General features: G+C 37.7%; 5 protein-coding genes across 14 annotated transcripts; 3 read left to right on the top strand and 2 right to left on the bottom strand.

Annotated features, from left to right (window-relative positions):
- The first annotated feature begins 2,595 nt into the window (after positions 1-2,595).
- insc (inscuteable) lies at positions 2,596-12,126 on the top strand. 2 transcript variants are annotated; one of them, XM_043411764.1, is made up of 5 exons: positions 2,596-3,681; positions 4,313-4,717; positions 9,547-10,005; positions 10,094-10,301; positions 10,842-12,126. In XM_043411764.1, the coding sequence occupies exons 1-5, from the start codon at positions 3,377-3,379 to the stop codon at positions 11,811-11,813; spliced, it is 2,349 nt and encodes a 782-aa protein (XP_043267699.1). In that variant the 5' UTR covers positions 2,596-3,376; the 3' UTR covers positions 11,814-12,126. The 2 variants fall into 2 exon arrangements, with proteins under 2 accessions (XP_043267699.1, XP_043267700.1); XM_043411765.1 differs by having other exon boundaries at positions 2,600-3,681; positions 4,316-4,717.
- On the bottom strand, positions 11,810-13,814 carry LOC122406367 (MIT domain-containing protein 1-like). The gene is made up of 4 exons (XM_043411771.1): positions 13,508-13,814; positions 13,190-13,428; positions 12,753-12,952; positions 11,810-12,375 (listed from the first exon to the last, which is right to left on the bottom strand). The coding sequence occupies exons 1-4, from the start codon at positions 13,626-13,628 to the stop codon at positions 12,213-12,215; spliced, it is 723 nt and encodes a 240-aa protein (XP_043267706.1). The 5' UTR covers positions 13,629-13,814; the 3' UTR covers positions 11,810-12,212.
- Positions 13,815-13,973: 159 nt separating this feature from the next.
- LOC122406366 (STAGA complex 65 subunit gamma-like) lies at positions 13,974-16,872 on the top strand. 3 transcript variants are annotated; one of them, XM_043411767.1, is made up of 8 exons: positions 13,974-14,106; positions 14,245-14,511; positions 14,798-14,861; positions 14,965-15,071; positions 15,290-15,506; positions 15,985-16,145; positions 16,309-16,473; positions 16,678-16,872. In XM_043411767.1, the coding sequence occupies exons 2-8, from the start codon at positions 14,333-14,335 to the stop codon at positions 16,778-16,780; spliced, it is 996 nt and encodes a 331-aa protein (XP_043267702.1). In that variant the 5' UTR covers positions 13,974-14,106; positions 14,245-14,332; the 3' UTR covers positions 16,781-16,872. The 3 variants fall into 3 exon arrangements, with proteins under 3 accessions (XP_043267702.1, XP_043267701.1, XP_043267703.1); XM_043411766.1 differs by having other exon boundaries at positions 14,003-14,144; XM_043411768.1 differs by having other exon boundaries at positions 14,057-14,511; positions 16,309-16,477.
- Positions 16,873-17,005: 133 nt separating this feature from the next.
- Positions 17,006-21,943, top strand: ArfGAP3 (ADP-ribosylation factor GTPase activating protein 3). Of its 2 annotated transcripts, XM_043411470.1 has the most exons (7): positions 17,006-17,111; positions 17,592-17,783; positions 18,405-18,536; positions 18,823-18,855; positions 19,165-19,473; positions 19,754-20,449; positions 21,548-21,943. In XM_043411470.1, exons 1-7 carry the CDS (start codon positions 17,037-17,039, stop codon positions 21,806-21,808), a joined length of 1,698 nt encoding a protein of 565 aa, XP_043267405.1. In that variant the 5' UTR covers positions 17,006-17,036; the 3' UTR covers positions 21,809-21,943. The 2 variants fall into 2 exon arrangements, with proteins under 2 accessions (XP_043267405.1, XP_043267406.1); XM_043411471.1 differs by lacking the exon at positions 18,823-18,855.
- On the bottom strand, positions 21,665-25,066 carry LOC122406183 (probable protein phosphatase 2C T23F11.1). Of its 6 annotated transcripts, none has more exons than XM_043411472.1 (5): positions 24,209-25,066; positions 23,896-24,101; positions 23,127-23,352; positions 22,213-22,712; positions 21,665-21,802 (listed from the first exon to the last, which is right to left on the bottom strand). In XM_043411472.1, the coding sequence occupies exons 1-4, from the start codon at positions 24,393-24,395 to the stop codon at positions 22,225-22,227; spliced, it is 1,107 nt and encodes a 368-aa protein (XP_043267407.1). In that variant the 5' UTR covers positions 24,396-25,066; the 3' UTR covers positions 21,665-21,802; positions 22,213-22,224. The 6 variants fall into 6 exon arrangements, with proteins under 6 accessions (XP_043267407.1, XP_043267408.1, XP_043267409.1 ...); XM_043411473.1 differs by lacking the exon at positions 21,665-21,802 and having other exon boundaries at positions 22,006-22,712; positions 24,209-24,422; positions 24,681-25,065; XM_043411474.1 differs by lacking the exon at positions 21,665-21,802 and having other exon boundaries at positions 22,006-22,712; positions 24,209-24,401; positions 24,785-25,065.
- Positions 25,067-25,968: the final 902 nt, after the last annotated feature.

The following is a 25,968-nucleotide window of genomic DNA, read 5'->3' as shown; positions in this document are numbered from 1 at the left end:
TACAAATTAATTACACATTATTTTTAATAATGATCATGGTTATCTATCGTCATTATTGTAGGTTCATTATTAATCTTTTATTATCGTGACGTTGCATTTCAATTTTTTTTATAAATTTGCATTCATTGAAATTGCAAATTTTTAATTAAATCAATCCTGTGATAAAAACGATACAAGTGGGATCAAACAAAATAATAAAACATAATATACTAAACAAAATAAGAAGATAAACAAGCAGGATTGATGAAGGTTTACGCTCGCCCGAATCGTTCATTTCGACCATTCGTCCCAGCAGCTGTTTTGTCCTGAACAAAATACAACAAACCTTTCTTACAGCAATGTTCGTCCGATTTATTTTTCATAAATATAATTGCGCACCAAATTATAGAGGGAATGTAAGGAGTTTCGTAGATTTGGTAACGAGACATTGTCTCTCAAAACAGCGACAAAGAAGATTCATCGATAAATAGCGCCTAGTAGAAATGACGCGCGAGTTCGGTTCGTAATTCGTAACGGTTTGCGTACAGCTGTCCCGCGTTTTCCATTTAACTGCTGACAATAGGGGACGTGTGCTGTATGCTCGAAGAGTCCTTTACAGCTTAAAAATACAGAGGTTACACATAGGTATGTTTCGAAATAATGACGAGTGCACGTACAGTTTACCCATAGACAATAAAAACAGGCTCGCGCATAGAAATTCAGTAGGAAAAGAATATTCATGGGTTAGTCATAACGCGTGATTGCATATGCAGGTTATGTTTATAAAATAATATAATGGCGAGTAACGGTAAACCACTCGAAATTGCGTCGAGCAAATGCGAGGGCCTCGTTGAATCATCTGTACGAGATTTCTCCAGAGGTTTTGTGGATGACTTTGGATCGAGGAATGCGGCGATAAACTTTTTCTTGGCGATATCGCGCGAGTGAACACGTGCGTTTCATAAATCTCGCGTATATATATCCGAGATGAAATAATTCTATTGCGATTTTGCCGAGCGATTGCGGGCTTTCTTTGTGTCGCATTGGTTCGCTGCAAATATAGTAATCGAGCCTTATTTTTTTACAAGTCGATACACATTCTCGTCATCGAATCCTGGTGCGAAAGACTTTTTATCTCACATGTGTTTCTCATTTCTCCGCGAAGAACACGTGCGCGCGCGCGCGGGGAAAAGTTGAAAGTAGATTAAGCATAGACGCGTGGTGTGTCGCAGGGGCGCTCTGAAACTGCGTACGCGCATGTATGCGTATTCCCTACGCAGATGCTCCCATGAGCTGGCGCGTGCCTCAGGATGCGTCGGAAGGCGGGGGGAGCTAGGGAAGCAAGCAAGACCCCCGCAAGAGGGGCGCAACGACGAAAACGGGGAGGGGAAGAAGCGAGCGAACGAGAGTCAGCACCTGGTCTCCCCTTATACAAAAGCCTGCTGGCGTGATTTCTTGATGCTACTTCCTGCCATACGCGGAGCACCCCTCATCGCGCCCTAACCCCTGAACAGCCCTGCACAGCATACCCAAAATCGACAGATACGGCTTTTTCATTCTAACCAGCCAAAATACGTGTTTCAGCAATTTCCTAGCTCCGGGGCCCCCACGGACGAAAAAATGAAAATAAAAATTCACCCCGCTGCTCATACCCCCTCTCCCGGTTACGGTTTGTCGGTTACACTCCCCGGCATATGCCGACTCATCGTACGGGCATTCGTAGCACGCGTAACGTACATACCTATTATGTCGTTATACTCGTACAGTTACGATGTATGCGATGATGCACATATGCGTGTTCGGAATTTCGGAACCGGGAGGTCAATGCGGGTCAGTTTTAAAGGGACGGCTTTAGTCGTGTTCGCATATTGTTTTACTGGCGGATACCAATAGTTGCGTCACGTCGTTGTTAACCTAATTTTCGCTGTCGTTTTACGAGTGCTTATTTTTTTTTTTTTTTTTCATATTTCAGGATTTTAGAACTTAAGAAAGCGGACTGCGCGGATCAATTTTATGGTATGTTTCTGAAAAGATAATTCAGCATTTTTTATAATTTCAAAAATTTGTTCGTCTCTTTATTATTCCACGTGAAAAAATGAGTTGGCAAATCGACTGAACCACCGACGAATAAATACCATCACACCCCTTTAAGTATACGGGGGGCGCTTTTAAGGGGGAAATCCTCGGTAACACGAGCTTCCCCACCCATACGAGTATTCGTACAGGGCAGAGATCCCCCGAACAGGCGTAGCGCTCATCCAAGGGATAGAACAACATAAGAGACCGGAAAGGGAGATATCATTTTCAGACCAGTCGCGACTTGGCTTTTATTCGGGAAGGAGGGACGCGTCAGGAAGTCTCTTCCGTAGAGTCATCACATTTCGGTCGTTCGCGAGCCAAAGTACGTGCCGACCGAGCTCGTAAACGGTGATAGAGCACTAGATATCAATGAAAAGTCGATACGAAAGTTTCAATATAATAAAATTATAAAATTATGTGTGTCAACGGTTTTTCAAGATACTGAAAATCCTTGCGTTTTGTCCAGTGCCGCGTTTGTGTTGTGTTATCGAAATAATAAAAACTGTGCCCCGAGTCCGGACGAGTCGTGACTAAGGGAAGGGGAGACAACAACAAGCGCTAATCATAGCGGGCACGGTCGACGAGTCGACTTCGAGACTCCGGCGAGTCAACACTCGTGTTTCTGTACGCCTTGTTTGTTTTTTATCGATAAGTGATTTTCGAAGTTTTTTGTGGTTCGATCAACTCGATCGAATACTGCACGACACTCGAACGAATTTTTCGTGTCGAATGTAAAATAAAATACGTTTGGGAGCTGCGAGCAGTACAAAAGCTCCCCGCAGGCAAACAGGGCGCTAGTGCAGCGTCCGAAGCGTCTTCCGTGGTGTCGTCGCCGGTTTTTTTTCAATTGACCTGTGCATAATTATCGAGACGGTCTTACATGGGGGTTCGGCGGATCACAGACGCGGGGAGGATCGACACCATAAGGCGTCCAACGCCACGCGACCCCATCAGATCGACGTGCTCCGCTGAATCGTAAACTCTTCGTAGAACGTTTCCTCGAAGACACGCGACCACCCTCGACCCGCCGAAACTTCTTCCGGTTTTATTTTATTTCTCAACACTTCCTTCGAATATTACTCGCCGTACGAGTCACAAATAAAAGGTTTAATGCGGAAAGAGTGTGAGTGATGATTTTGAGTGAAAATTTAAGTGGTTTTGAGACTTAAGAAAATCATAGAAATTATCATTTTCTCGAGAAATGCAGTGAAGAAAAAAAACGTGAAATTTTATAAAAATTAACAATTGTTCGAGGGAATAAAGGAAATTTATATTATTATTGTTTCATGAAGTGAAACAGAAGAAAAATTCTTAAACAATGAGCGGGTTCAAGCGAATGCAGAGCAAAGTGTTTTGGGGGCAAATGGCTGCCCAAGACGCGATTGAAAGTTCGCCGTTGATAGGTGGCATTTCGGCGTCTTCGTCGGTCGCCAGTTTGCCAAATGCTTATTCAAATTTCGGGATGCGCCACGACGATAGCGAGACGAGTCTCCGCGACAGTGATGCATCCGACGGAAACGTAACCGCTATACGAGTCAGCGAGCTCGTTCTCGAACGTGATAATCAGCCGAATGACTCTTTCGAACGTAAAAGGATGCGCGAAGAGGTCGCCCCTGATACGAGGTAAACTATTCCTCCTCACATTTGTCAATTCGACAGTCTTTTCAATGAAAACTTATTTGTAATTCCATTCGAATGGTTTTCAAAGAATTTTCAAATGGCTTTACAGAAATCGAAAGAATAACCTCAATAAACATTGAAAAAATGTCGTCTATTTCAAAATTCCTCGATCCTACGATTCGCATTTTAATTTACCAAAAATCAAATGCAAACGTAAAAAAAATCGTTTCAAAATCTAAAAGTAATTGAAATCTTCAGCAGATTTGCGAATTTCTCAATCGGATCGATGGTCGACGACCTCGGAAACTCGGAGAAATTTTTATAATTAAAAAAACTGTCTCAAAAGGTTGATCGTGTTTACCACCTCGAAATAATAGTTGCAAAAATGTTAGTTTTTATTTCTGACAACCCGAATCGTCGCGATTTGCATCGAACTTGTGCACGGGCTCAGCAAACTGAGCTCGGGCAATTTTCGTAATTTTGTTTTGAATCAAGAATAATAATTTTCGTAACTCGAAATCTTCCCAGCCAATTTTCATTGTTAAAAAACGTGCCGAAACGTTTGTTTTACCGGTACGAATAAAATGAGGAAAATCGCTTTATATTTATTGTTTTTAAATGTTCTTTTGCGAAGCAGGGAAAAATCGAGAGACGCAGCTGATGGGAAGAGCGAATTGGCAGTTGACGCGGCGGAGGTGAAATGCTCGAGCACCGCGAGCCCGTGCAACCGTAGTCTGGATTCCGGTTTTTCGGATTCTGAAAGGTCCAACAGTCCGGACGTGTATGACGAAGATGGCACGCCGAAACGACAAAGGCGACGACGCCGCGCGGTGACTCGAGGGAGAGCGCAGCTTGCTCATAGAATTCACAGTCGTTTGAGCTCCCTGTGGAAAGATAGCGACCTACCGCCAAATCCGGCTCACACTTCGACCCCCAAATCGGAAAGACATCCGAAAGTTTTACGGGCGAGTCGACGCATGCAGCCGAAAGAGATTGTTTGGCCGATCTCAGAGGAGGACAAATCGGTTGATAAAAACCGGTGAGCCAATTATTTTTAGTTACTTTTGAGCCATTGAAAACGTTTGAGGGCTACGAAAAGTGTGAACGTTCGAGTTTAAGGTGCATTTCGTTTATTTTTTGTTAATTAAAATTGGTTCGATGGATTTAAGGAGTTTCGGTACAGAAGTCTAAATATTAAGAAATTTATCAAATTTGGGGTGATCACGTTCTTCAACATCAAGTGCGAAAACACAAATTTTTTCAAAATTTTCTTCCACTTAGTTATCGAGTAATTACGCGTTAAGGAGGCTGGCTACATTCGTCAAAATGATTAGAAATTCATCAAATTTGGTGATAATGTTCTTCAACGTCAAGTGCGGAGACAATTTTTTTCAAAATTTTCTTCTGCTTAGTTATCGAGTAATTACGCATTAAAGCAGATTTCTTATGCCCGGAATGTATACCTATCTTGATAGGAAACGCTATGCTTATACGAGTGAACTTTAGTGATCAATTACTCGATAATTGTAGAGAAGAAAAATCTTAAAAAATTTGTATTGTCAAATTTGGCACTAAAGAATACGTTGACCAAATTTTATAAAATTCTGAACTTTTTGAAATTTTTTATGTTTTTAGCACGGTTTAGCATGGCAACGTTGCATCGCCTGTACCGAAACTCCTTAAATAAAACGTTGAGCACATCTTTTACATACTCAGAAGTATTGGAATAAATATTAAAAAAAGATTTTTTTTAATGGTGTATTTTTGTACAATGGTGTGTAGAAAATGGCGTGAATCGGCGTTGAGAGGAAAACGGAAAGAGTTTTTATCCCAGCGAGATTAGTAAAATTGCATTTTGTAGGGAAAACGTATGCTTTCAGCACGACGTAGCCGTTTTTTGATGACTTTTATTTGTTTTTCTTTTATAAAGAATTTTCTATCGAGAAATCCACAAAAATTGTGGCTTTCTTCAAACGGTCGCCATTTTTTATCTAAACAATATTTTGAAGACCCCCTGCGTCGTGCGACAGTTAATAACACACATTTTGAGAATCTTTTTTTTTGGTTTTTGTCCTGAGATGTTCCATTTTTGAGATTCGCTGTCAACGCCCATTCAAGGGGTGCCTCAACACACCATTGTGCAAAACTATACCATGAAAAGAATTGAAAGAAATTATTTTCCAGTACTTCCGAGTATGCAAAAGACGTGTACAAGATGAAAATCCATCCAGCCAATTTTTATTTATAAAATAAAGAAAAAACACTGGAAATTTGAACTTTCAGAACTTTCTAGTGACCTCAGTGTGACCTCGGATCATAATTCCAAGATGAACGTAATATTGTCATCATTTTCGACTTCCACTACCCACGAACTTTGGCATGAAACGTTTTTCTCTGCAAAGCGGACTCCCAGAGGCATCAAGAGTCCCTCCGTGAAAAGACCTGACGAAATGGGAGTGCCAAGAAAATCTGGATTCGTTATTTTTCATATCGTAAAACATCGAGTCCTTGTGCTCCGTGAGAGTTAAGTTGTAAAAATATCTCACAGGAAAGCAGCGTTTGAGTTTTTCCACTTCTAAATAAGCTTTAAATTGATAATACGATTTTTCATTAAGTTTTAATACGAATGAGAATTTATTATCATAAATCGTCCACTCGAAACCGAGCAACAATCATTTCCATACATATTACGAGGAAGAAAAATATTTCAATTTAAACACTTGAATAGAGTAATGAGCTTTTCCGTGGGTTTGCCATGCAGCAGCGATAAGATCCGGGCCAAAGCACTCGTTGAATGCACCGTTCTGGGCAAAGTGACTCAAGAGCTCTCGACGCTTTTGGGCTGTTCGTGCCTGCGCGATATAAGCGATAGGAATGCAACGAACGAGCCGAGGAGTTACTGACTATTTTTAATCGGTTGCTCCCCCCTTTCGCCTTTTTTTTCTCGTTTTCGAAATTGATTGTTTGATTTTCAAACTAACATCGCCTAACTATTTTTGACAACGTGCCAATATTATTGTGCTGAATGTTGTTAAAATCGTAATTAAAAACCGTCGATTGACTTTCATCGAAAATGAAGTAACGTGGGGAAAAAATGTTGGCTTTTTTTGTTATGATAAATTCCAGTGTGATAAATCCCAGAGCCCGGCTTACCGAGAATAAAATTAGGGTCACGAATAAGTGATTAGTAGTCAGATACGAATGCGTTTCACTCTCGCCTTTTTTTTCCGGCGTTCTAACAACAAATGGTCGAGGACGGTAGCGCAAGAAAAAAAGTAGAGAAAAAAAATAGAAAATTACGAGATTAGTCACAATGGGATTGCTAAAAGTCTCATCCGGAGAGTCGATCGATTAGTCACCTTCCGTGTACTACACACGAGGAGGTTTAAACGGAGAAAAGAGAATCTGTGCACGAGCAGTTGGACGCCAATGGTACGAAATCATTTCCAAGATCGTTGATGACCTCAATCATTTTTTATCACGACGCTGAAGTTTCCAACGTTGGAGTCCAACGAAATGAACGAAAAAAACGTTTGTAATTCAGCAATTTTTTATTTCACGAATCGTTGGTGCAGTTTGAAAAACTACGAATCGGAAATTTGGCAGGGAACAAAATAGGAGAATCACTGGAATTATTGGAGAGTTTTTTTCGATCATTTCGTTGGACTCCAACGTTGCAAACTTCAGCCTCATTTTTTATCCTATCCCCAACACCGCAAAGACGCTCTCTCGGAGCATTGTATTTTCTGGTTAATTTTTCTTTCGAACAAACGTCAGTTTTTCATAGTCGAATCTCCACTAAAACGTTTCATTATCGGCTGAATGGTGTGTAAAAAAATTTAAGGTACATCATGCCCGTAGAATCGTATTTTATGGGTGTCTAAATTGGATCGATTTTCACTTCCTAATTAAAGATATTATCACTCTAAATTAACGTCAGAGTTATTCATTCAAAACTGTAAGTACATTTTACCAACTTATTTTTTGGCGAATGAAATTACAAGCCATTCCATTGATCGGGGATTCGTCACTGACTCGACCCAAAATTTCATTCGTCCCTGGCTAAAATACCATAGTTTTTTATGTCAAAAATCGCTTCGGAGAGCACGGGAGGAAAATACAAAGGATCAAGAAAAAAGTGTTAATAAAAAAAGACAGAAGGCTATGACAGGAATGGCCCAAGCCAAGAAGAAACAAAATGCCGGAATAAGCAAATGTGAGGTTGCGAGTGCTCATTTTACCAATTCGTTCAATATTTAAGGAGAGTGGATCGCGACGATACAATGTTGCCATGCTAAATCATGTTTAAAATATAAAGAATTTCATAAAATTTGGTAAATGTATTCTTTAAAAATATATAAGACAGTATAAATTTTTTAAGATTTTTCTACCACATAGCTCTCGAGTAATTGAACACTAAAGTTCATGTGTATAAGCGCAGAGTTAACTATACATAGTTACACATCTCGTGCATAAGAACTTCGATTTATTGCTCAATTATTCGACAACCATGTGGTAAAAAATTTGAAAAAAATTGTATTTGTATACTTGATGCCAAAGAATGTTATCACGATATTTTATCAAATTCTGATTATATTGATTTCGTGATCCACCCTCCTTAACGTAATATATCCTTAATACTAGTAAGACAATCGTCTCGAATTTTTTCCCAGACCTTCATTATATACTTCATTGTTATAGTGTACTTTTTTATAAACTTCGTAAGAAGCGTTCACTCGTAATATGGAAGGATGAACAATTTTTTAAGCATAATCCCCATAAACCTGTGTATTTTTCTTCATATTTAATTATCTAAATAACGAATGAGACGAACCCCTTAAAATTTGATATGCGTGTCAGTCGACTGCCCATTTAAACTCTGTGTAAATTTCAAGACTTGAGGAAATCGTTTCGTGCACGAACTGCCTTAAAACTCGTTGAAAAATAATTAGCTCGTTTGACGTGTGCTCAACGTTAAGGAATGCCACATTAAGCATGAAATGTCTCACAGGCACTTAGAGCCTTTCGACAATGTTGTTTCGCCTCTTCTTCGCTCGTCATATGTACATACTCGTACACCTTCGCTATCGTGAATCTGTCCCCACAATGAGCGACTCTAAAGCGATTTGGTGGGAGAAGAAACGACGGAAAACGTCGAGAGAGTGTGCGGTGCATCGTTCCAAGAGCCTTACGACGTTATCAGACAGTAGTAAGATTGGATTTATGCTAACAGGTTGGAAATAGTCGAGACTCTTGCTCATACGAGCGATGGCACGCACGAGGTACACCTCGACGTGTTATGTGATAATTTTTTATTTTATTATTTTCAATGCCGATGAATCGATTCGTCATTGGACGTGATTCATCTTTAGTGGATTAAAAAAAAACGTTTAATTCTCGGAATCATGAACGAAGTACCGTCGTGAATTCTCTTGTGAAATAAAAAACACGATTTTTCGCGATAATTAATCACAGAGAGGGTGTTAATTATTTTATTTTCAGTGTAAATTCAAAATATTGTCGAGTCTGACGTTTTTTATCGTAAATTTTATAATAGTGATTGTGAACATGGTTTATCGATCTCAATCACCCGAATTCGAATTCTAATTTTATTTCGTTTGTAAGAATTGATATTTATTGCAATTTCAAAAAAAAAAAAAAAAAAAAAAAAATCGAAATTTCTTTTGGTCTCAAAATCCAAGTTGTGCTTAAAATGTTTGTCAATCCCAGATAGAAAGGGAATATTCTTCAGAACAATACAATAATATTATGTGACGATCAGCTGTTTCAATAACTCTAAAAAAATAATTTGACCAGGAAAAAGTTGATTAGTTAAACGAGAGAATGAAAATAATATTTTGTTTACAGGTACGAAGAGGATCAGGAGAGTTCACAAGCCGTGGGGAATCCGACGACATTGGAGGACGAGTGCCTCGGTGATTTTTTGTACGCGAGTGAGCCACCGGAGGACGAGGACGTGAATGCAATAGCGAATGTATCCCCGATCGCGAGTACGTCGATTTTGGCACGTGAGGGCTCGTCCTCGCGAATTATTTCGTGGGAAAGATCGTACGTTTTGTCGGATGGTATTGATCGCGACCGAACCGCGTTGAGGGCTTGGCTGAGCGGTTTGGTGATGGAAACGGAAGACGAGTGCGGAGCAACGTTGCAAAGTAAAAATTTACCGAGGAGAGAATATCGCGAGGCGATGAGCGAGCAGAGCCAGACAAGAGATTTGAGACTTTTGACGTCATCGGCGACTGCAGCCGCAACCGAATTGCTCGTTCGGGCTGACGGATTCACGAGACACTTGGATCAAATCGTTGAGTAAGTTTATTGATCGTGGATCGAATTTTATTATGTATTCGTCACAATTATTTTGTCTTTATTCAAAAGTATTGCTTTTGTTATCCAGAAAATTATCGACTTTGGAAAATGGACGATCCGATCGAGAATTACTTCGCTCGGTAGAGGACGAAGCCTTCTCGATCCTTTCCGAACTCGGCGCACCTCCACCCCGACGAATTCAACAGGGCAACCTGCGCAGTCTACTTTCCCAGTTGGACAGCTTGAGGAGCGTTGTTGACAGCGCGCTGGACGCTCGCCTCGATTTTTATATTGAGGTATATCACGACAGAGCTGGAAACGTATTTGCCCCGTGACCTTACTGAGTTTATTCAGATTTCTGTTCACATGTTCTGGAAGAGAATTTTTTTTTCTATGCTAATTTATTGATTTAAAATATTCTCTACTCTTACATGCTCCAAAAATAACTGATTTGTAGTTAACAGAAAACTGAGAATTTTGTTACACTTGCGTTTATAGTGAGTTTCAAAGACCCCTTTCAAAAGGTTTTTTTGCATGTCGCGACGAGAACAAATGGAAAACCCGAATTTCGAGAGAATTCAATTTCATTTTGTTTTTTCGAGCGTAAATCCCAAACAACGAGGTCAAAAATTTCTCCAATGTTATCTGTAGCGTTTAATTATGGCACGTTCTTTAAATTTTTCGGTAAAAAAGAAACTAGTGTGTGATAAAGGCTTATTTGCCAGATATTTGTTCGTAAAAATTCCAAGCACGAAACAAAAATCAAAACGTTTGAGGAAGTGGAAAAGAATGAAGTTTGGTTGGATCGGTTGAATAAAAATGGTGAATTTTTACAGCGAGTCGTCCGAGGGCTTGAGGAAGCCCCTCAGGAAAGTGGGAGTGCAGCGCGTGGTGCCCTGGCAGCGTTAACGGCGTTGGGACTCGCTGGTAATCGAGCGGGAAGTGCTATAGCGCGATGTTCTGGAATAAGAGCACTATTGACATCACTCGTCTCATCGGGAAGATTGTCGAGCGACTTGAGAGCGTCGTCGTTGCGGGCCCTCGCGAGCGTTTGTTGTTGCCGTTTGGCAATCGAGCAATTCGTTGAAGAGGGCGGACCCGAGATTCTGTTGGATTTATTGGCGGGAGAAACGACGCCGGAAAGAGAAAAAATGGAGGCTGCAGCGTTAGTTGTACAAATAACGGCACCATGGACGAATGCCCTTGGACTTGCTCATCTCGAGGTTTTTGCGCGTGACCTTGTTGTCTTTCTAACTCGTTTAGCAGAAAGTACGAATTGCAGTCAAACGCTGTTGCTAGCGGCTGCGGCGCTGAACAATTTGGCCGATTCGAGGAAATTTATCGGGCCCATTGTCGCGGAAGAGGCGGTCCGAAAGTTATTGAAATGCGTGAAAAAATCTTCCGGTGGAAACGTTTGGCTGATGGAACAAGTCGCCTCGTTGATTGGCAAATTGGCAAAAATTCCTGAGGCTAGAACTCACTTAGCCGCGGCAAGGGCTTCCGTAGCTCTCGTTTCTTTTCTCAGGATGGTCACACCCGGCCTCGAAGATGCTTATCGACGCCTCGAACTCACCGCCACCCAAGCACTCACACGACTTTGCGTCCATCCAGAAATCGCACGACAGGTCGTGGCCCTAGGCGGTGCTGATTGTCTCCCAAATCTCTCTTACGACACCAATTCCACCAATGAAAATAATCCTCGTAATTCTGCGATCTTCCGGTACACGAAATCCTTGAGGCGGGCTTGTAAACACGCCGCAAGACAAATCGATGTCGCCAAAGCTTGTGATTATAGCATTAGGGATTAATTACTCATTCCAAATTATTATTATTATCCAGTAAACTCAAACAGATAGATTTTAATTTTTGTACGAAAATGCAATCGCATTGGAGCTCTGTAATGATCGACATGATAATTATTACATAAAATTGCACTTGTATAGTCATTGTTAATTATATTTAAATTTATATTTTTTCAAATATATATTTACCTGATTTTTTTTTTATCAAAATACTGTATTTCCGGGCTTTCGAGAAACTTATTGATGTGCCATACAACTGGCCCTGAGTTACAACCAGTTCAGTCATTATTTTTACAGTTAATAAAATCTAACAATATGATTATTTTTTCTTCTTCTTAACCCTTAAAATAGTCAAAGTAATAAAACAAATTTAAATATTTTCCCATCGTGATTAATCCTACAGATTCATTTGACGCTTTGTTGCAATTGGCTCTTGTGAAATATGTCAATTGTTGTCTCGTGACAAGGCCTCAGCTCGAGATCACACGTTCCAAGGACAAATTTACCATCCGGTGCTTTAAAGTAATCCAAACCTCGTCCAATCTTTATGACCCAACCGTTGCTGAGTCTTGGAAAAAAAAATCCATGCTTTGAATGTTTTATAAATCGAATAGTGGCGCTTATTAATTTTATTGATGAAAATTCTAGGTTTGCTATTCGGCCTGATTTTTTTTAATTTCGAGAATATTTTTGCATACGTTCCGAAATTAACATGAATTTATATTGCGAAAATATATTTTATTTTTTTCCAGCTCACATTATCCAATTTACCTGTAGGCTCACGAATTTGAAAGTTAAATAAAACTCCAAGTATAAGCGCAAATTTTTTTTTAAATTTTTGTGATTTTAATTTTTTTGATTGCAATTCTAGTTTTTTTTTACAGCATTCGTGCTGTTTTTTAGGTTCTTGGAATCATTTGACAGATAAAATTTTTATAAACTTACGATATTTGACGATCATGAAGAGTTTCCGAATACGAAATTTCTAGATTTACAAGTCGATTCGCCAAGCTCTGCCTCAGCTCTTCCAATCGTTTAGTCTGATTCTTCCGATCATCCGGATCGAGAGTCGTTATTAACGTTACTCTTGATAAAGAGTGACATTTCTGCACCGCGAGCTCGCACAAACGAACCAAATTTTGACACTGAAAACGTCGAAAAAAATTTCTCTAGTAAGATTTCCGTCTACGATTAAAAAGTAGATAAAATTGTGCGTGAATTTTCTTTCTGGCGTTTAAAGAATCCGGAAAAATTTGGAAAATAATTGTTGAAAAATTTTGGACATCAACTCCTTGAAATTTTAGGCATTCAATTTTCTTAGGAATTATTTTTTAATTAAAAATAAATGAATCTGTACTTCGCATTAATAAACGCAATGATACCTGATGAAACGATCTTATGTAAGGATCTTCAATGTCAATTTGGGTGACCGAAGCGTCTAAAAATCTTCCAAAAAGTGTCGCATATCCATGTCCGATACTCCCAGCTTCAATTCTTGTCTGCTCTCTGTACTTTCCCGCTGCTTTTCTTTCGTCTATGAGAGCTTTGACTTTTTCAGCTCTTTCTATGTATTGCGAAGCTCTCGCGTGCAAATGTTTTTTTTTCACCTGATCTTTGATATCTAAAATATTTTTTGTCATAGCGATTCAAGCGGGCAATAACGATGAGATGAAAATTAGCATCTTAATTATCATACGAACCCTTCATCGAATCGACGAGGATTTGAAGTCCTTCTTGGTATAGAACAAGAGCCATTGTGTATTGTTCGTTCTTATCCATGTTCACAGCTCTCGTCAAGATCGAAGCTGCAGCGCTCTCCATTTTGTAGTACTTTGAAAACTTTTTTCTCTTTAGATAAAAACTATTGATTCGTAGTTTTCTACGATTTTCAAGAAATATTATTGAATTCAGAGTGCAAAAAATAATGCAGAAAATGGTATTTCAAATAGGACGCAAGCCCATGAGTCAGAACTGTAGCGCCATGCGACGTCAAAATTTCGAATCTACCGAACAAATATGGTCGCACAGTGGTTCGTGATTCATTCTAACCTCCAAATTTAAGTCTTGTTCGACGATGTAAAAATATCTTGAATGTCAAATGTTGATTTTTTCAACTCCCGTCACATTATCAATAAATTGCCCATCTTAAGCAGTGCTATTATTTGCGACGTATCAAGATTATTTGGAAGAAAAACCACTCCAAAAAGTCAAATAACATAGGATATCGCGTCCCTCGGATATTTGCGCATCGCGAGTGGCGCGAAAACTGATTTCTCTGATTTCTCATATCGAATTACAAGTATATCCGAGATAAATATTTGTTATCGTGATCTCAATGTAAATGTCGTAACTGTCACTTCAAAACTATTATCATTGGCATAAATAGTAAATAGCGATGTATTCGAACACTACATCGATGGTTTTTGCATTTTGACAGATGTTTTAATATAGAGGATGTGATGTTTTTATTTTAAATGAACATCAAAATCATTGTACATAAGATTTCAATTTGAAACTGATAGAAAATGAAGTCTAGCAAAAACTTGAGTACTGGAAGCCTGTGGGGAGAATTACCTGCTAGAGAAGCTCATAAACATGAAGTAATAACACCGGATATTATTGAAAATGTTTGGCGACAAGTTATGGATGATTCGAACAGTACCGACTGTGATTATCAAATCGATACACAACCAGAATTTATACAGTGAGTTTCTAGATTACGCAGTTCCTTGATACAATCCAATTCAGTAAAAACTTTGTAGAAAAATGTAAATTGATTGAATTATGACTGAATAATCATTTTTAGAGTGAATGTTTAATATTCGTGTTTTCTTTGATTTAATAATCAAATTAATGCTTTGTTCCAAAGTAAATAAACAAGTTACACTTTTATATTATTTCTCAAGACATTTCAATAATTTGCGAATGCCTAAGTTAAGTAATTTGGAGCATAATGAATAAAATAATCAATGCCTGGTTCATTGTTACAGATTACCCATGGAAAATGCTCATGTCCTGAACACAATCAATCTTCATCAACAGTTAAGAGCAATGGTAAACCTTTTTTTCCTATTGTTTACAAAATAAATAATTTCTTGTAAATGTTGGTTATTCAATCTTTGACTCATTTAAAAAATAATCATTTTTCATTATGTAGGATGAGGGAACAATTTTAGGAAGCATTTCTACTATGGAATCGCAAGGTCTTCCTGATGAAAAACGTTCAGAGAACCCATTTCTTTTCCGATGTCCTACAGGGAATGGGTAATTCAGTCAATCAAATGTTTAAATTTGAGAAAAATGATATATATTTCTGTTATTACGCTAACATCAAATGTGTTTGATCCTACCGAATATAGTGTTTTATAAAATATTGAATATAGACTCAATGATCAGCTTTGTGATAAAAATAAGGAGAAGAAATGATTATTTTCGCTTCTTGATTATTCTCCACTAAAAATCGGCTATTTTTATTCTGGCAGACCTAAAGTGAAGAAAATTTCAACATTGCATCATTTGAAGCCAGCTACAGCGCGTAAATTGTTGAAACACGCAGTTGTCGTTTTATTGGCGCACATTGGATTCGAGACGTCTTCAGATACAGCTATAGAAACTCTCACAGACATCAGTGATTTTTTTCTCAGGAGAATTTCATTGTTGCTCAAAGTAACGGTGGAGCAGGGCAATCACGGTTTTCCGGTAAATCTCATTTAAAGCCGACATTTTCTAAACATTTTTTGAAAATATGTTTCAATATTTCTTCAAACGTTAAGAAGGGCGAAGTAAAACGTATGAGTAATTTTCGTGTATATGCTCGTATCCCGTTTCTTGAATGTTTTTTTTTCTCAGTTCCATTCTGGCTTCTCTGTTGAGAAAAATAATTTTTCACCTGCTATCCGCATCATCTGTGTAAACGTTCATTTTTATTTCAACATGTTTCTGCGAATAACTTTGGAAATATTTAAGCGTAGCGTTTCAGTAAATCAAACGAGTTTATTTAAACTTCTTATTGCGATGGTATTCGGACGAAAAAGGTGTGCTATCCAAATGAGCCACAATAACACGTTATCTGTTAAGGCTATAAGCGGCAGATATTTCATCTTGTTGCTCAAATTTGGAATAATCATTTTCGATTCGCAGTATTTGTATTATATTTTGGAACTTTTTTGCTCCGTAGGACGCAATGGAAAAAGTACTTCTCGAAGCCGGGGTCGGAGGCGTTGTGGCTCTTCATGATTATTATCAAGGCTTTATTCTTCGATTTGAGAAGAAAATGAAACGCGAGGCCGAAATCATGGCTGAGGAACAGCAGCTGGAACTCAGTACATGCACAACGAAGTAACTATTGTTTTCTGTTTTCTGTGTTCTGCGGTTATCATTCCAAGAAAAATATTATATAGGGAAGGGTACTGCGTACATTTTTGTTCGGTCTCAACAGAAGAAACGACTATTTTTACCAATTATTCTTCCGTCATATATTTACACTTGAACAACATTTTAGAATGGAGCTCGAGGAGGCTGCAAATAAATTGCAATTCGAGGAACTCGACGAATTTGGCAATCTTTATCGAGAAGTTCCGACTCTACAATTGCTCGATCCAGATATGGGATTCCCACCCAGCTTGGACGCTGGCTTCCAGATGCTTCACAGCTTGGAGCAAGACGAGTAGGTATAGATTTAAAAAAAGGAATGAGAGAATAATAGAGCCTCAGAAACTGTTAGCACACTTTTTCGGAGTTTTTTAATATCATAAATTGTTTCTTAAATATCAAGTCTAACAATATGAAATAATTTTGAAAAAAAAAAAACAAAACAAAATAATTGTGATGGAATTGAAATATATACACACGCTAAGTGTTGTTTTGGCAGATTAAACAGCCTTGAGGTAGATGAAGAAGAGACAAACGTGAATGATTCGCCAAGCGCCAAACAGCAGAAGCTGGAGAACGTCATGGAGAAGCGAAAAAAGTGAAGAAACACACAAAGAAAACCCTTAATTTATTCTCGAATATGTAATGTTTTTAAATAAAAATAAAAAACTTCGAATGAAAAAATGACACTTTTAAAAGTCTATTAAAATTTGAATTGAACATGTAACATGTTGATTTCCCGCGCTTAGCTTGAAATTAATTCTCAAAGCGATTTCAGCGTCACGACACGTGGAGAAAAGTGAAACCACATCGACGATTCCCATAATTCCTTGCGTCGAAGTTGACAACACGTCAAAAATGGCAGATTCAGGGCCGAGTAAGAACGACATTGAGGAAGTTTTTAAAAGATTACGTTCTGTACCAGCGAATAAGGTATTTCGAACAACATTTTCATGTTTCTGCCAATTATTCTTTTTCTCATGGCAACTTTAACGTTGCCCTATTTTTTGGATTTTATGAGTTAATAATTGGGTCAGTGTGTTTGTGTGTCCACGCGATCGCACGCTCGGACGATTCCATCTGATTGAGTGACACGCCTCGTACTTTTTTTGTTCAGAATTTCATTAATTTGTCATCATGGGAAAAACGTCGCCTGAAATACCGTTGTTGCCATTTAAACGAAATTGAATAATCCGACTCTTTTAGCTATGAAATTTGATTTTAAGGCGAATGTGAATGACGTTTATTTTCACGTCTGCCACTTTTCTCTTTTGATATTCGAAATTATCAATATATCTTGCCTTATTCATACGAAAAACAAAATTATGGAGAATCAAAAATTTTTCCGAGATCAACATCTACTCGTTTGAAGAGAAAAAAATTCTGAAATATACAACGCCAATATTGTTTCAGACCTGCTTTGATTGCAATGCCAAAAATCCGGCCTGGTGCAGTGTCACTTATGGAGTTTTTCTTTGCATCGACTGCTCTGCCGTTCACAGAAGTCTCGGGGTACATCTGACTTTTGTCAGATCTTCCCAACTTGATACCAATTGGACATGGCTACAATTGCGCAACATGCAGCTCGGAGGAAATGCTGCAGCTGTTAGTATTTTTGTCTCATTTATGGATCATTGATTTCTCTGTTTTCTCTATTATTAGAAGGAATACCCATGTTTGACTCTTTATGAAAATTTACTGGTAGAAAAATAGGATATTTGTAGACATAAAACAAATCCCATATGGATTTGGGAAAATCATGATTCTTCTGATTTTGGGTCAACAAGAAATATAAATCCATTGGCATTTGAAGAATTATTGAAAATTTCAAAACACAAAAAAGCATTGAAGAACGATTGGAAATGCATTGCCAGCAGTGTTTATGTCTAGTTATAGAACTTCATTAGACTCACAACTTTTTCACAAATTGACATTGATTTGTGAATAAAGTTTCCACTTTTTTGAAAGCTCATGGAAAATCAATATTTTTCAAAAAATTGATTTATTCCTGTGTCTGAACTTTTGAGACATGGCTAAAATCGTAATTTTTATTCAAATCCTTGTATTAAAATCAATGCTCAATGGGATCGCTTAGATTAAATATACAACTTTTGATGAAAGTGATTCAACTTCATAATTGTCGCATTTCTTATTAATTTTTATGACTATTCAATAAAAACAATATTCTTTGATTTGTCTACTATATAACTTGAATTACACTTTTAGCGAGTCTTTTTTGCTCAACACAATTGCACAAGCAATGATGCCCAACAGAAGTACAAGTCGAGAACAGCAATGATGTACAGAGAAAAATTGTCTCAGAAATCCGGCCAAGCAATGAAAGTTTATGGAATCAAAGTGAGTATTTTCAATTTGTTTTTAACCCCTCCATGGTTATATTTGAGAATATAAATTCAATAAACTTGGAATGTTTCATTAAAAATTTTTTGGGTCATTTAGACCTAAACAATTTTTCAATTTTATTTTTCCTTGCAAAAGAGAGATGAATTGTAAAACCAACTAGAGAGTTTTTAGCTTCGTACCAGAATATGGTAGCAGATTATTATAATATATCTTTATGGTTATTGTGGGTGAAACCGATATTTTTATAGGAAAGTCTATCATAGATTTTCAATGATTATAGGCTATACTTCCAGACAATTTAAACAAATTACTGGTGAGCGAAAAGTGTGTTTAATGATGTAAATTTTGTCTTCCTCCAACATAAAAAATTTCTTTCAAATATGTTCAATAAAAAACTTGATTGAACTAAGAAACAAATAGTGATTCTTGCTAACGATGAATATAATAATCGTTTCTTGTTTTCAATTATTAACAAAATGAATGATCAGCGATTCAATTGTTTTGATTGAAATTGTCGTGGTTTAATTAATTAAACATGAATAATGATTGTGATTAATACGAAATTGCTTATTACTGTGAGTGGAATAACGAGTTGATAGATGATCAATGATTACCTGTGTAGTTGCATATAGAAGAGACAACAGAACCTGAAGTCGAAGACCCTGCGGAGGCTGATTTTTTCAAGGAACATGAAAATTTCGAGAATTTATCATCCGATCCCCAGCACACGACTCTGAGTAAATCAGATACTGCTGAAAATCCGTCTCCCAAAATTGATATCACTCCGAAAGTCACAACTGCTGCAACGAATCCTGAAAATTTGTCAAATTCCATGGGACCTTCTGTTAAACTTTCGGACAGTGTATCTTTAGCACAAACCGAAAGGAAATCAACCATCGCTGGTCGCAAAGTTCAGGCTAAACGACCCGGGGTAAGTTAATGAACAAAAATCTGCTATTTGAAAAAATTTCTGTTTGTTGATCAGGATGATACGTCTTGTCTTGATTTCGAAAACAACTTTCAAACTCATGAATTCCCGTTGCTCTTATCAAGTTTTTGGAAATTTTGTACATCTGGATTATCAAAATCTTTCATTTCTACCGTTTTTAACGCGTTTTCGTAAACCATGCATTATTTTATTTTTATTATGCATATTTTAGTCTGAAGAGTAAGAAGTTTGAATATAAATATTTCTCATTTTCTTTCCAAAGCTTGGCAAAAAAACTGGCGGTTTCGGAGCTCAGAGAGTGAAAACGAATTTTGACGAGTTGGAAAAGGCCGTGGCGGAGTCAAGGGAAGAGATGCGAGGGCCGACCGGGAGTGCAGGTGAAAGAGGAGGAGAGAAAGAGGACGAAGCGCAACAAGAGGAGATCAATAATCGTTTAGCGTATCGTTACGAGCAAAACTTGACGGAGCAGGCGAAAAAAGTGGAGGAGAGAGTACGAAAAATGGACGCATCGAAAGCTGGTCAAGCAGAACGTTTGGGAATGGGATTCAATTCTAGAGGAGCAGCGAGTCATTCGGCGTTCGGCGATGTACGTCCAATAACCCAGGAATCCTCGAATCGTAAAATAACCGCGAGTGAGCCAAAACTGAGCACTAGAGACGATGCTGATATAGATCGAACTGGAAGCGCAAGTCGTTTTGCTGATTTTGACGAATTTTGTACCGCTCTCTCCATGCTCCATGGAAATATAAAACCGTCGGTGAATATAACGCGAAACGAAGACCTCGTCGTAATAGTCGAACCCGACGTGCCTAAGCGTTCCGCTCCTCGAAACTCTAGCAACGGCAACAGAAGCGATAAAAAATCTAATCTCGCCGAGGGTGAAGCTCAGAAAAAATTTGGTGGCGCCAAAGCCATCAGCTCCGATCAATACTTTCGTGACAGTGCTAACGACGATTCGGTAAGTTGATAGGAAATAAACAAATCACACTATGATCGATTAGTCGCCTAATCTCACTTCGAATTTTTGAAAGTTGAATTCTTCGACACGGTTTGACCGATTACAGGAAGGCTCTTTCAGGACGTGACACGATAACGAAAATCCGTTGACAGGGCCTGGTTGTAATTGCAAAAGAAAACTGCGTTATAGAATTGCACTTTTGACATTTGCAATTATTACTCGGTCTTACAGTGATGAGATACCGCCTCACCCCACCCTTAACAAATGGGAGCAAGTTGCTTTTTTTGATGACCAGAAATCATTAATGAAAATTTAAGAAAAAACGAAAATATTTAAATTTATTAGAAATACGACTTTTATTTGGACGACACATGTTCGTTGAGATTTTTCGTAAAGTAATCCCTCGGTCTGTTGCTGCCAATTGTTCATTTAGAGAAAAATTTCCTTCATAAATTTGCTATAAATTTCAAACGATGATCCCGATAATAATTTGTCATGATAGAAATTGCTTGTATCAATTGGTACTTCTGCAAATATATCGTAATTTATATTTTTCTCGGTTGAAGCATGCTGTCCCACAAATTCTATGTTACAATTTTGATCTCTAGTGAATTTACTTAAAGGTTAATTTTATTCAAAGTTTCAAGTATTAATCAAAGTATTGCTAGCAATTTTCTGATGCGATATTGATTAACATTTTGGCACTTTTTATTTCCTATAGAAGATTGGTCTCGTATAGAACAGGTATAACTGCGGCCATTGCAAAAATCCGCACTTCCCCCGTTTGTTTGCTATCACAATTTTTTTTGTGAGCTCATTCATGCCCTTCCGAAGAGATAATGAATAAAAACAGATATTAAACACTAAATACAAATTTTCCTTAACAACGAGCCGATTCGAGGATGTTTTTTTAAAAATGGGAGAAATCCCATTAAAATCGTTAAATCTGATTAAAAGTCGTAAATATTTAACCCTCAACATATGAAAAAAAAAATATTACAGACTGAATTCTTTTGTGATGTTGGTCAAAATTTAGAAAATAAAATTTAAGAAGTAAATTTACTGATGTAGAAAAAAAAAAATAAAAATGATTTGCAGTGGGAGCGGAAAAATAATTTGAGGCGTTTCGAGGGCTCCTCCAGTATATCATCGTCGGATTACTTCGGTAACGGAAGTCCGACGCATTCGGGGCCAACGTCATCGATGTCGATGAGCAGCATCAGTTCGAGAGGCGGTAACACGGTCGACCTTGAAGACGTAAAGGAGAGTGTGCGCCAGGGTGTGACGAAAGTGGCTGGAAGGTTGAGTTCGTTGGCCAACGCGGCGGTGTCTTCGATACAGGACCGATACGGACTATAAATGAGTGAAATTGTGGAAAAAAACAAAGATATAAGAAGAAGGGAGGGGAAAAAATTCGCGGATTGTTGCTGAATATATATCGAGAGTGTTCTCGTCCATGTTGATCGGTACTGTAAATAAAAGCTTCTAAACGAAGGAGTGAAATTGATTAAATTCAACGAAAATTCCTATCCATTGAGAAAAAAGAAGAAAGGAAATCGAACGATATTTTCCATGGTATTTTTAAATACAAATATTTATAAATTTCCAGACATACGAATCGAATCAATTAAGCAATATGTAACGAATAAATAATAATAATCATAGTAATAGAAGTAATAAGAATAATAATAATAATAATAATACAATAACGACAAATAATTCATGATTACTACGATAACCGGACAATAATTAGCGCTTATTACCGGGCAAACATATCACCATTTCTCATTATCTTCGTTTTCTTCCTCTTCGTTTTCTTCCCCTTCATTTTCATCTTCATCGTTTTCTGAATCATCGAACGGTTGTGCATCGAGATAAGGGTTTTCCGCAATATCGGGAGTTTTAGCTTCGTCATCGCGCGTCAAAAATGGTTCAGCCGGTGGCATTGGTATTTGACAACGCGTAATCAATTCGGTGTAAGGTTTACCGTGCAAAAAACAGACGAGAACGACCGTCATATTGTCGCAACCGGTACCCATCAAAACATCAGGTGCGAGACACCGATCGATCAATTCTTCACAAATTTCCTCCGGATCTGTATACGTCACCTCGTTGTCCGGACTACGCTTTATTGCATTCGCCAAATGTTCTCTTACGAATCTTACCACCTCGTCGCTGCTTAACACGTCCCAGATACCGTCACATGCCAAGATCACAAATTCCCAGTCTTCGGTTATCGGGAATTTTTGTACTTCTGGGAAAGCTGCGATACAAACAAGATTTAGTTATTTCAACGATTAAAAGAAGCAATTCACGTGAACATTTTGATGAGTAGCATCAGGGAATTAACAGTCATATCTGGGAAACTATCTTTTATTCTATAAAGTTGTGAGACTCTTTCTACTGCTCCTTTTTTAGTGGTTTTTAACGTCAAATTTGTGCTCATCCTTTAATTTTATCCAGTACATTAAAAAATTGCTCCAAGAAAATAACAATTTCATAAGCTAGAATAGCTCGTAACGCTGATGAGAGCGAGTCCGTCGATTAGCGACCTTTTTCCGAACTAAACCCAATTTATTGGTAATTGGAAAATGGGGTTGAAATAATACATATTCAACACAGTTATTTTTTTCAGCACTCGACGTCGTAGACAACGGATCAGTGAATTTTTCTTTACCGGTTACTATTTGTTCCTCCAGCGATTTAGACTTGTTCCTCTTGAACCTGAAGTCACCGAGTGCACGGGACAAAGCCAAATGTCCGTTGACACGATTGAATTGAACCCAACCGCCTGCGGCTTCAATTCGACGACGCTCGTCGTCTAAAATTGGCTTATGGTCACGACTCAATGGCACTACTTCGCGATTTACACACGCCACTGCTCGGCTATCACCCGCGTTTGCCTGAAATTTGTCAAATGAGTTATTTATTTTTTTTTCTTTTACTAACTAAATAATTCGTTTTCTTTTTTTTGGCATCTGTCTTGCCGATAGGCTTTTTTTACATGTGATTGTGTGACAACTTTTACAAAAACCCATTGTTGAGGGTTTGCGGTATTTCTGAACAATGATTAGCTGATGCAATGATTCTAAACAATGATAACAATGAACAGATGTAATGCGATTTAAAAAAAACTGGAGTTTCGACTATTTGCTCTCGGAAATGAAATTTGTTATTCCAAATATTCAAGTTTATCTCAATTCTATTTCTCACATCAATATTTATTTTTTCTACGTGAGTTTAATAACTGTAATTTTAATTAGTATGAAAATTTTATCCGAATGATCGAGACTGGCACAAATTGAGTAGGAAAACAATTAGTTAACGCAATTGGTGCAAACTGAAGGACTTTTTCAATATTTCACAATCAAAATTTTTCTCTAAATTTTGACTTGAAAAAATTCAAGGGAGTACAAAGTATATTTGGAAAAAATTCAGTTTCCTACGCAGTAGAGAATGTTGTCTTTGACGAGAATCGCAATGACGGTAGTGCCTGCCGGTTCGGCCATGAGAGTAGCATCGGCTTGCATTGCACGGTCCATTTCCAAAAATCCTTGTTGCATCGCCTCAACTATTTTCCCTTCCTTGTATTCATTTGTTTTTGTGATGAACTCATGAAGATGTTTTCCGGCATGTTGTGACATGGCTGCGCCTAATTGACAATGATATTTTTCAAAAATTATTTTACGCTCTCGTTTGCATGGAAAAAATTGTTTTCTTTCCAAGTTTTGCCTTATGGATTACGTGCAGGATTCTTACCTCCGTGACCATCGTAAACAGCGAAAAATGCGCTACCCGGGTCATCAGGCAATGATAAAATATGCACGTGACAATCTTCCATTTTAATTCGCCATCCTTGCATGCACGAACTCCCGACCCGATAGTTCGAGTCTCGACAACAAGCCGACGTTTTTGCGGTTACTGGCTCGCTCAAAGTTTGACCCATTGTTTCCTGTTTTTATTATTTCCTTATCTTTGAATCCGAAAATCGAAGAAAAACGGGTTTTTCTTTACTACAATGAGTTATCTCGAATTCAGTTAGAATGTATGTTTTGATTTGCTAGTCGATTTTTATTTTACTAGATGCCTTTTTTAAAATCCTTTGTTTACTTTTTTTGTAATATTGTTTTAATTTATGTCACAGTTTCCTGTAATAATTTCTCAAATTTCCGTTCGTCTAATACGAAAGTAGGTTACCAAATAATCTTCGATCCACGCTGAAATTACGTACCGACGCAAATTTGCGTTTTTCTGATTCATCTCTATTTTTTTTAGTTCATGGAATTATTTTACCTTATTATTGTTATTGTTGGTCGTTAAATATATATTAATTACATTGTAGATTAAAATGAATCATCGATTAATAATTGCGTCCACCCGTTATAACCTACGCGCAAATTTTTCTGTTCCCAAAGTGGCGTTATAAACACGTATATTTTTACGATTTTGCTGCTACTGTATTTCCTCCTTGGATTGTGGCCGTAACGTATTTTCCACGATTTCAGTAAATCACACTCGCGAGTTTATCAACATTTTTGGAAAATTCTATCTTTAGTCGTCGCTCGAACCTTATTATATCTATAGATTCGTGCAGAAAACATTCAACAGCTGACTTCACACTAATTGATACAGTATTTGCGCACGCGCACTCGCTTAAAACAGCTGATCAACGCGCACGGTTTTCTTGATTTCTTGATATACAGTGCAAATTCACGTAATTTACCCCTATACTATTATTAATTGGCTCATCTATCAAGTTCTCATCTTCTGAAATTTTTGACTATTTTTTGACTTATCTAACGACTAATTACGTGACTGACGTAATTTTGGACTATGAAATTTATTATTATAATCTTTGATCATTCAAGATCATCAGAAAATTTCGAGATGGAAGAGGTGCTTTCAACGGATATCAATTATTTTCCACCGTTGGAACAACAAACCAACTCTATGACCCACTTTTTATAATAAAGCCGGGTTTTGGTAATATTGGTGGTTGTGTTTCTGAATTAATCTAGTTTTTAAAATATTGCAAAAACTTTGATGAATTTTTTTAATAAATGTTGTATCCCTATATATAAGGTTCTTACATGGAAAACAAATATATTAGACTTTATAATCTATGGAGATAAAAATCGTAACGTTTTTTCCGAAAACATTTTGGTCTTGAATTAAAATTGAAGTTCCTTGCCATATATTATTGACTACGTTTACACGGTGCTTTTATTCCGGTTTAGTTATATCAATACAGATATACAAAATACATATCTATTGATATATATATATATACCCGTTTGTATATACAAAACCGGAATAAAAGAGGGTACATTCTACTTGGACGCTGACAGCGTTAATAGCGCTATTTTGCGTTCGACTTGGCGTTGTAAACGCTACAAGCGTTTAGACTTGTGTTCTCAACGCTCCCGACGTTCAAGTGGTTGAACGCATCCACAGAGAGAATCGTCTGTTATCACTGTTATCGTACTACTGCTTATGTTTCGCTGTCTTCACTTTTCGAT

Source organism: Venturia canescens, chromosome 2, assembly GCF_019457755.1.
Source record: "Venturia canescens isolate UGA chromosome 2, ASM1945775v1, whole genome shotgun sequence".
Classification (NCBI taxonomy): Eukaryota; Metazoa; Arthropoda; class Insecta; order Hymenoptera; family Ichneumonidae; genus Venturia; species Venturia canescens.
Note: the sequence above shows the minus strand (reverse complement) of the source record. Positions and strands in the feature narration are given on the sequence as shown.